Raw genomic sequence first — 10106 nt, 5'->3', positions numbered from 1 at the left:
CCGGGGGTCAGGGAGCAGGAGCTGCGGCTCCGCCCGCCTTCGACCCCTCCCTGGTCTCGGCCCCGGACAAGTCACTCCAAGAAGAGTCTTCAGCTTTCCTCGGGGACCTGCCCGCGAGGCCCCCAGGGACACAAAGAGGAGACTCGGCGGCACAGACCCGGGCTTTATTCTCACAATTAGTGGCGAGCGCCTACCCGCGACGGAACTGGGGGAAGGGGGGCGGTGGGGAGGGGGGGACGCGTAGCGGATCCCGGTGAAGTAAGGGTTAATCCCGGCTCGCAGCTGGGCGCAGGCGCCTGCTGGTGGTAGTGAGAGGGTAGGGGAACTAGGAGTCACTTCCGGCGGCTGTGGGCGGAAATATTCAAAACTTCCGATGGGGCCTATCCCTCCGTGGCCCTCGCACGCGCCGGAAGGGACTCGGGCTCGGGGTCGGACAGCCGCCCTCCACAAGGCACAGTTGAGCCACTTTTTTGCTGAAGGCCTGCGGAAGACTTCCGCCCTCACCCAAGATGGCCGACGGTGGGAGCGGGTGGTGTCGGGAAGGCGAGACGGCCGGTCACTGGGAGGGGGCGGAGCCGCCTCTCCCCAAGTTCCGATCCCACCAGGATTGGATGACCCGCGTCCAGCTGGGGCTTTGCCGCATCTGTGTCGCTGTGCCCGCGCTCCTCGGGCGAGGAAGTCCCTTCGGGGCGGGAGGAGAAAAGGGTTAAATGCGTTAGCACGCCCGGGAGTCTAGAGCCGGCCCCCAGCCCAGTTTCCCCCGGAATCCAATTTCCGAGATCCTGGGGTTGGGGGAGATAATAGAAATCCCAGCTTCTAGCATGCCCTGTGCACCTAATCAGAAAGGTACGAGGATTCCTGGGCCCTTGGGAATGGGGACTGCACTACAGATCCGAGGAATTTCATGAAGGGAGCGGTGTGGGTACCCTGCCTAGGACCTCATTTGGTCGCCGCAGAGCCAGAGACCTGCCACCCAGAAGCTGGGGCCGCCTTAAAGCATTCAAATAAGTGGTTCCAAAGAGGGAGCCAAAGAACTCGGACACCCAAAAGGGACCGGCCGGGAACAGCAGGCCTCGTGCTCCAAGGTTCGGGGGAACCCAAGAACTCTGAAGGAAAAGCGGGGTCCGGGGCGCTTTGGCTTTCCAGACAGGAACTTCAGTACCAGCGTGCTTCTGGGGTTCAGGGATGCACTGAATGGGCAGCCTGGACCACGGATCCCATCATGCCCTAGGACTCGGGGAGGGGCGGGTCAGAGGCAGCACACTAGGTGGACGGCCTGGACTACAAGTCCCATCGTGCCCTGGGAGGAGCTGCGGACCAGTAGGGGCACAGTGGGAGCACCACCTGGACTACAGATCCCATCATGCCCTTGGACTCGGGGAGCAGCGGGCCAGTGGACTCAGTGGGAGGGCGGCTTGGACTACAGGCCCCATCGTGCCCTGGGACTCGGGGAGCGGCGGGCCAGTGGAAGAACACTGGGAGCGACGCCTGGACTACGGATCCCATCGTGCCTTGGGACTCGGGAGCGGTAGGCCAGAGGCAGCACACTGGGAGCGCGACCTGGACTGCAGGTTCCATCGTGCCCTGGGACTCGGGAGGGACAGGCCAGTGGGACACACTGGGAGCGCAGCCTGGACTACAGGGCCCATCGTGCCCTGGGATTCGGGGAGGGGTGGACAAGAGGGAGCGCCCTGGGTGGACGGCCTGGACTACAGGTCCCATCAGGCCCTGGGACTCGGGGAGGGACGGGCCAGTGACAGCAACTGGGTGGGCGGCCTGGACTACAAACCTCATCATGCCCTGGGTCTCAGGGAGGGACGGGCCAGTGGGAGGGGCTCTGCGACCCCCGACCCCACACGCACGCGCTCACCTTGAAGGAGCCCTCGAACTCATCGCTCATCCTGCGGAGCTCGCGGCCATAGCGCTGTGCCGCCCAGAGGTTGGGGGGCGCTGAGCTCGAGCGGCCCCGGAACGGACTTGGCTCCTCGTCCTCCATCCCTTCATCCTCTTCGGACCCCGCGGGGTACGAGCTGTGGCGACTCCGGGCCTCCATAGCTCCAGCGCCTGCAAAATGGGTCATGGAGTTGGGGCTGGGGGTGAGCGGATGGGAACCCCAACTTCTCTGCGACCCAGCCTAGCCGAAACCCTCACCCTTTGTTTCTGCAGCCAGCTGATGCCTCACTGTTGGTGCACATCACCACCTACTCTCAAGGGCCCCCGTTCCCTCGTAAGCCAGTCTAAGTGAAAACCTAGCCGGCTGATGGGGTTTTTGTTTAGATTCGTATAACTTTTCGTTCATCCCTCAGAAGTCTTGATCGAGCGCCAATAACGGGTGAAGCTCTTAGCGTATAAAATGGCCTTCCCCTGTGCCCTGCACAGAGTAAGGACATAAGGAGTAGCAGTTGTGATTATTTTGGCTAGCCCTTTCTAGGGCCTCCCAATGTTCGCGGTTCGTAGCTCTTTTATCACATCCATTCCACAGGAGAGTGAGCCAAATCCTTGGGGGATCAGGGACAGTTCTGCTCAGTATCTGACCTGCAGGGTCATAAGACTTTAGACCCCTGCAGAACAAAGACCTGTCAGCAGCATGTCTACACACATTCCCCCCACCTCAGCACCTGTGAGAAAATGTCCAGAACTGTCTGTTGACTTTTTAGATAACATCTACAGAGCAATTACTATGTGCTGGGCCCTTAAATCCGCCTAGCCATCCTTTACCGATGAGGAGACAGAAGCTCAGAGAGGTTAAGATCTTGCCCAGGGTCACACAGCTGTGAAGTCTTGAGGCTGGAGATCGCTAGAGGTTTGTTAGACTCCATTGAGGTGCACCTCTTGTCCTACCAGCCTTTGACGTTCTGGGCCTGTTTTTACCTTTTGCTAGTAAAGCTCCCATAAAATAGTGTTAAAAGTGCTTTGTAAGATAAAAAGTACACTCTAGGTCATTGGTGAAAGAGGAGCCTCTGCTGGGGTCTGAGGCTCATCTGACCTGGGCACTGTGTATCATCCCCCACGCTCCTGCTACCCCCACCCCCAGCTCCAGGCCATCAAAGACCTAGAACCACTCCCAGGAGCCAAAAACCCATTGCTAAGCAAGCGCGGGGAGCACACTTTGCGTTCGTCCCACAGCACGCCTGTCAGGGAAGGCTATTTGGAAGAGGTAAGATTTAGCCAGATTTTGATACTGGATCTCAGCCTCTTCCAGGGGACTTTGAGCAGAGCCCTGCAACTCAGCTCTGGGGAGTACAGGACCTCCAAGAGTCTCAGCTCCAGATATGTTGTTGCTGAGACGGCCAGGAATGGAATGGGGGGGGGCTGGATCCAGACAGGCTTAACCTCAGAGGGTGTAGTGGGAGCACATGGCCATCCTGAACTTCCCTAAAGTCCGGTCCAAGGTCAGGTGGGGACCTCAAGACCTGCAAGGAGCAAGGTGGTGGTGGGGGAAATGGGCTGATTCGACTTGGGGACAAGACCCAGAATAGAAAGACCCCTGCTCAGACCTAAACACTTGCCCGGTCCACAGGGCACAGATGGCAAAGTGAAGGTCAGCAGCTTGGTGGGCCTACTGAGTGACCTTGGCCCAGTTCCCCAAGCCCTCGAGGTCTCAATGTCCTCCTTCGGGAAATGGGAGCAGTCCCTGACTTCTGAGATCACTGAGAACAGATGAGACAAGGAGAGCACCCTGTCCTGCCCCCTTGTACATCCTGAAGCCTCCCAGCCTCCCAGGGAGGGAGATGCCCAGTTCTCCCCATTTAAGAGAGGAGGGGGCAGAGTCAATGAACGGTTAAGAACTTGCCTGGCCTCATAAGTGTGCAAGAAACGTCTCCCCTAAGAGCCTTGAAAATCCACACAATCCTCGCACTTAACAGAAGCAAGGCCCAAGAGGTAGGAGAGAGCTAGCAGCTGCCCCCTCGCCCAGGATGCAGAACCACTTTGGAAGTGCTTCACGTGTCTCAGTTTCATTTAGTCCTCACCAGACCCCAGGAGGAAGGTGACTCTTGTCCCCATTTTATAGAAAAGGAAACTAAGGCACTAAGGAGGGTATGTGACTTGCCCAAGGCCACCAGTTAGGAAACTAAGCCAGCCAGTGTGGCTCCAGGGGCTGTGTGCTTAATTCTCACCCCCTAGGCTTCCCCCAGCCCCAGCGGGACCACCTTAGGTTGGGGAAGGACCCCTAGGTCTTCTGCTGGTGCCCGCTCTACCAGGAGCCTGCCCTATGGGATGGGGAGAAGTGTCACCAAAGCCACAAATTGGTCATGTCAAACCAGCCACCATCACCCTTTGGGTAAACTGAGGTTTTAAAAGTATCTTTCTATTTACTGGGAAAAAAAAAAAACTGGGGGAACCAGCCCACCTGAATCAGCTCCCACCTTCCGCCCTGCTCTGGGAAAGGGAAGGAATGTGGCTCCGCTGTGGACACCAGCCTGGGTGGGTGCCCGGGCCTGCCTGCTCACAACTTCCTTTCCAGTATCTGGTTTGGAACGGGGTGTGGGTGGGAGAGTAGGCAGAGCCCTTGCCACAACCCCCAGCCATGCACCTCCAGCTCTAGCCCTTTACCCATTGGGCTTCCGGGTAAGTGAGTGGGGTGAGGTCACCTCTGTACACTGTTTTAGTAAAACAGCCGTGTTCTAGAAAATTCCAGGCAGTGAAGCTTTATCATCACGCAGAGCCAGGTTTGGATCCTGCCTCTACCACTTGTCTGTGCTAGCTCTGGTGAATTTTTTCACCTTCCATATCTCCAGCCACTCTCCAACACACACACACATGTATACACACGCATGTACACTCACTGCCAGCCCAGAGGTGGTCTGTGAGACCTGCCCCGCCCTGAGCAGGCACTCCCCTTGGGTCCTAAAGCCATTTGAAGTGCAAAAGCACTGCTCAGCCCTAGGCCTACAAAGAAAGTACCCATACAGGACCTAGCTTGAAGTCTGAAAACACTCTACAAAGTGTTGGGAAAACACTCGGCAGGAGTTGGCAAACATTTTCTATAAAGGACCAGAGAGTAAATATTTTAGGCTGTGTAAGCTCTGTTGCAACGACTCAACTTCACCGTCAGAGTGCAAAAACAGCCCTGGACAACACGTGTTTGAGTGGGACTGGCTGGGTGCCCCTAAAACCTTATTTATATGATATATACCAAAACATGAATGTCATCTAATTTTCACATCCTGAAACATGAGTCTTCATTTGATGTTTCTCAACCACTTGAAGATGTAAAAAAAAAACATACTTAGCTCATGGGCTGTACAAAAACAGAGGCATTTAGCCCAGGACTGAGGTTGGCCAAACCCAGCTCTAAAACCCCTACTGTGTCTGTCCTTTAGAGCTTTCAATGGTTCCCTACTGCCTGTGAGATAAAGTCCAAATACCTTGGAGTGGCCTCAAGGCCCTCTTGTTTTGGATCTGCTCTCAGTTACCCGCCCTCACGGGCACACTGGTGATACGGTCTGCATTGCATCGTAGGTGCCCAGAAAGTTGGGCAAGTCGGCTCGGAGCCTGGGCCAAGTCTGCTTGGAGCCCAGGCCAACCCACAGTGACAACAAGAGGCACAGGGACAGAAAGGGCAAAGATGAAGCGCGTCCCCTGCCAGCCACCACTCTAGGCACTTTTCCTACAATGAACCATCAGATCCTCGCCACAAACCGATGAGGCAGAACAAGTTCTATTCTCATCTGACGGAGAAAGAAACTAAGCCCAGTGTGAGTTAACTCATTTGATGAAGCTCAGCCAGCTGAAAAAGGGTGGAACCGTGGGTTTGAACCCTGCAGTTTGGCTCAGAGGCCCATGCTGGGCTGCTTCTCCCACTGCCTGCCCTTCTTCCCCTCCGTGCACCCTCTGGGCCCCTGAGCTGCAGGCTGGGGCTGTAAGAGCACCCGGGAGATGCTTACAACCCAGCAGGGGCCAGGCCGGGTGCATCTGAGGTCACGGGCCCTTGCGGGATCTTCTCTGGGAAATCACTTCCGTTTTAGGCATTGAAAACCAAACCAAAAGTTTAAGAAATGCTGGGCAGCGCTCTCAGAGGGTGGTTACTTTCCACTCTCCCGCAGCTCACTTGGAACTGGGATCGGCCTCCCTTGTTCCTTCTTGCTGCTTCCAAGGTCAAGTTTCCCGGACTGTGCACCCTGCCCCCAGCCTGGCATCCTCCAACCCCAGCTCATGCCCCTCGTTTCTGCCTGGGGTCGCTCCCTGCTCCTAGGGATTTTGATATATCCATAAACAGTTCCTCTGACCTCCCAGCCCCTCTGTTCCCTGCCTGGTCACCCAGACCTTGTCACAGCCAATGCCAGCAACCCTCTGTCATCACCATCCCTAGCTGCCCGGTGCTGATCAGACTCCCTACCTGTCTAACCCACCTCCCCTGGGACCTCATCCAAGGATCCTGCCACTTCCTGGGGCCATCCCCATGTCACTGGCCGCCTTCCTCATGCCCTCCTCCCAGCTTAGCCACCTTACACCCCACAGCCATCGGCAGCACCTCCCTCCCTTGCATACCCCCTCCAGCCCTCGCCCCTGGACTCTGGGCGCAAACAAAATCAGCTCCCTGCTGGCAGCATGGCCCCAACAGCCCATGTGGCTGGAGAAACGCTCTGCCAGGCCACCTGGTCTCACTCTAAAATCCAGTCACACCTTCAGAGGGTCCACCACCCTTTCCACACTCCTGTTCCTGGACAGCCGTTTCAGCTCGGCCCCTCTCTCCCCTCACCCCACCACCACCCCTCGCTGCCTGCTCCTTCTCAGGCTCCTTTGCTGGTTCTTCGCGTCTTCCCAGGGTTGGAGCCCACCCTGGGTCCTCTCCTCCTGACTACCCACTGCTTGGTGATCTGCAGGCTCCTGGCCACGTGTGCATTGAAAGCTGACAACTCCCCGCCTGGATGTGTGCCCTTCTAGAAGCGTCCTCTGACCTCACATGGACCAAACAGGGCTCCTGACTGCCACCCGTACCCCACCCTCTGCCACCTCAGTTAAGGGCTACTCCATCCCTGCAGGGGCTCAGGCCAAAAATTTGGGGGCGCCCCCTCCCCTTGACTCCTCCTTCTCAACCTTCACCCAGTCGCCAGCAAATCACACCAGCTGGACCTTTCAAACAGACCTGGAATCCAGCTTCTTCTCACCACCCGCCGCTGTCACCACCCTGGCCCAACCCCCCCTCTTTTCTTTCCTGGATTATTGCGACAGGATTATCTCTGCTTCTGTTTTTGCCAGTTACAGTCTCCCCTCAACCCTGGTGATGGTAATGCCCCAATCCCATCACACCCTCTCAGCTCAAAGGCCTTCCAGCGTTTGCATTCGGGGTTAAAGCCAAAGCCCTTCCTTCCAATGGCCTTCCAGACCCAGCCCAGATTGCCTGTGCCCGTCCCTGTCCCTTGTCCCTTAACTCTTTTACTCTCCTCTCCAACTTTGTTTCCCCTCACTGTCCCCTCCAGCCATAGAAGCCCGGGACAATGCAGTCACTACCTTGCCCCCAGGGCCTTAGCATTTGCTGTTCCCGCCACCTGGAAGGCTTTCCCACAGGTATCTGCCGGAACCTCTTGCTTCTTAGCTAGGTTGACCACCCCATGCCCTAGGGCTCCACATTCTCTTTTCTCTGCAGCTTTCCCTCCACCCACCCAGCAGCAATACAAACCTCTATCACATTCTGTAATTTCCTTTGTCGGCTTGTTTGTTTATGGCCTGTCTCTCCCCATCCCACTAGAGATGTGAGCTCCACAAGGCCAGGATTTTTATTTCTTTTGCTCACAGATGTAACTGAACAGTGCGTGGCCCACGTCAAGCACTCAATCGGTGGAGCATGTGAATGCTGCCAGGGGAACCAAAGGATGAGTACTATTGCTAGGTGTGTGTGTGTGTTGGGGGTGAAACAACAAATAAAAAGATCTGGAAATTATTAGAGTGTGTGTGTGAGCGAGGGGTTGGGGGGGTTGAGATAGAGGCTGCATAAGCTTTCATGCTCCTGAAGAAAACAGGGACTGGGATCATGTTTTTGTTTTCCAGAAGGCCTCTGGGATTGTCCCAGGGCAGGGACCTAGGCCTGTGCTGAGCACGGGGGACTACTGAGAAATGTCCCCAGCAGTGGGCCTCAGTGGATGCAAGGACAGCCCAGGTTGCAGGGGTACTTCTACTAGCATCTTTCTCAAACCCCCACAGGCCCCGCTGCCTGGGAGAGCTGTCTACCACTTGGGGTCACCTGCCCCTGGCAGCTGAGGTTAGCCCTGGAGTGGGCAGGAGCTGGAAGGAAGCTAGAAAGCCCAGTCCCAGGGAAAGAAGGCAGCCTGGGGGTGGGGTATAGTCTGCGGCAGGGCATAGCCTAGGGGCAGGGCACCAAGGAGTCTCCCAGCCCCACCTACCAAAGGAACCTCCATCAAGCAAGTGTGGCCTTAGGCAAGTCACTTCCCCTTTCTCCCTGCCTGTTCTTTTGATTTGTCCTGGCCCTACAATAACAGCTATGTTTTCTTCCGAGCAAGTACTCTGCATCAGTACTCTATAATTTAGTGCTTCCTATATATTGCTGCTAATACCCAACAGCCTTTGAGTGGTGATGAGTGTTCTGTTTTACAGAAGAGGAAAACCGAGGCTCAGAAAGGTTATGGACTTATCCAAAGCCAGTCAGTGAGTGTCAATGTGGCTGGGGTACAGGGGGCTATGAGGGCCAGGTGGTTGAAGAGATTGCCTACCTCCATGGTGGCTGCTGCCAGCTGGCTGCCCCTGATGACCGCTGTCGTCTCCCAGGAGGCCTGGAACCGTGTGGTGGTGCTTGCACAGGCCTGAAGGCTGGTCCCCTGAGGCTCTGGGGCCCAGATCCCTATCTGCAAGGCTGGAATCTTCCCGCTCAAACTCTGGGATCTGGAACATGCTCCGGGCTGTGGGGACAAGAGAGTGGGTGGTCAGGGCAGACAGCTGGGGCCGCTGCGGGTGGGGGGCAGGTACCCCTGGCTCCCTCCCTACCCGTGGAACCCGCAGATCCGGCCTGCCTCCCAGGCCCCCCATCTATCCTCAGAGTCTGGCCCGGATAGGAGGAGCTCAGCCTATCCACTCAGTACCCAACTCTACCATCGGGCCCTGGGGCTGTGAGGCAGTCCCCGGCTCGTTCCCGGCCAAGGCAACGGCCCACAGGTCTCACCCTAAGCCCAATCTCGAGGCCCCTGACCCGGGCCCGCCGCCTCCCTGCAGTACTCAGGGCGCCCGGCCCTAGTTACCTGGGCAACGGGAACTGTCACTGACCGGACCCAATAGGCTTTTGCAATGTCACTCGGGCCGGCCGCGAGGCGTGGCCAAACCGGGCCCCGCCCCACCGCCCGTCCTGCCCCTCGCCTTCTTCTCGGGTCCCGGGCTGGTCCCTGGATGCTCAGCTCCCAGCTTCCTCACGCCTGGGGTGTGTGCGGAAGCAGGTGAGGGATTCTCTGGAGTCCCCGTTTGGAGCCTGGAGACCTGCTTCTGCTGACAAGTCCTTCCGCCCCTCTGGGCCTTAGTTTCCACCCGTCTGGATTGGGGATAATGACACCTCCCTCAGCAGCCAGTGAAAACTTTGTAAACCGAGCAGTGATTGCTGGGGGCGAAAGCACCAGCCGAGGCCGTACTTGATGTCCAGCCGCGGCTCCAATTACTGTTACTGCTCGGTCTGCACTGGGTGACCCGGTCGGGAAGTCCCGCGCCCTCCTCCTCCCCAGCGTGGAAACCCCGCGCCTCCCGCAGCTGGGGCACCACTCCCGGCGCCGTCTCGGGTGCGCTCGAGATAAGAGAGGGAGCCTCGCCCTGGCAGGATGGCCGCCCGGGCTCAGGAGAAAGGACAGGGGCCCCTGTGAGGGCGAACCGTAGGGCTGGTGGGGCGGCGTGCAAGGCTCTGACCAGGTGAGCGGGAGCCGCGGTGGGACCCCGCGGGTTAAGGGCCCGGGGGCGGGGCCCGGGGAGCCATCTTGACTGTGGGCGGAAGTGTCCTTCAGAGGCGAAGTCCCCGCCCCCGTGCGGGCGGCGCGATCCAAATCGGGAATAGGGGAGGGAAACGTGGGAGCCCGCGCAGTGGTCCAGGCCACGGCGCCCCCCCAGGGCGTACGGGCGGGTGCGGCGCCCTCCCCGCGTCCCTGCCGCCCGCCACCTCGCGTAACCCCTGG

At 58.0% G+C, this 10106-nt stretch overlaps 1 protein-coding gene across 6 annotated transcripts; it reads right to left on the bottom strand.

Moving 5' to 3' along the window:
* Positions 1 to 143: 143 nt before the first annotated feature.
* Positions 144 to 9966, bottom strand: BAD (BCL2 associated agonist of cell death). Of its 6 annotated transcripts, none has more exons than XM_077115862.1 (4): positions 9844 to 9966; positions 8673 to 8858; positions 1871 to 2064; positions 144 to 682 (listed from the first exon to the last, which is right to left on the bottom strand). In XM_077115862.1, the coding sequence occupies exons 2-4, from the start codon at positions 8848 to 8850 to the stop codon at positions 557 to 559; spliced, it is 498 nt and encodes a 165-aa protein (XP_076971977.1). In that variant the 5' UTR covers positions 8851 to 8858; positions 9844 to 9966; the 3' UTR covers positions 144 to 556. The 6 variants fall into 6 exon arrangements, with proteins under 6 accessions (XP_076971977.1, XP_076971976.1, XP_076971975.1 ...); XM_077115861.1 differs by having other exon boundaries at positions 9809 to 9935; XM_077115860.1 differs by lacking the exon at positions 9844 to 9966 and adding an exon at positions 9195 to 9768.
* Between the last annotated feature and the right edge of the window lie 140 nt (positions 9967 to 10106).

The sequence above is a fragment of the Tamandua tetradactyla genome, chromosome 9, assembly GCF_023851605.1.
Source record: "Tamandua tetradactyla isolate mTamTet1 chromosome 9, mTamTet1.pri, whole genome shotgun sequence".
NCBI lineage: Eukaryota > Metazoa > Chordata > Mammalia > Pilosa > Myrmecophagidae > Tamandua > Tamandua tetradactyla.
The sequence above is the reverse complement of the archived record's forward strand: the minus strand, read 5'-3'. Positions and strand labels throughout refer to the sequence as shown.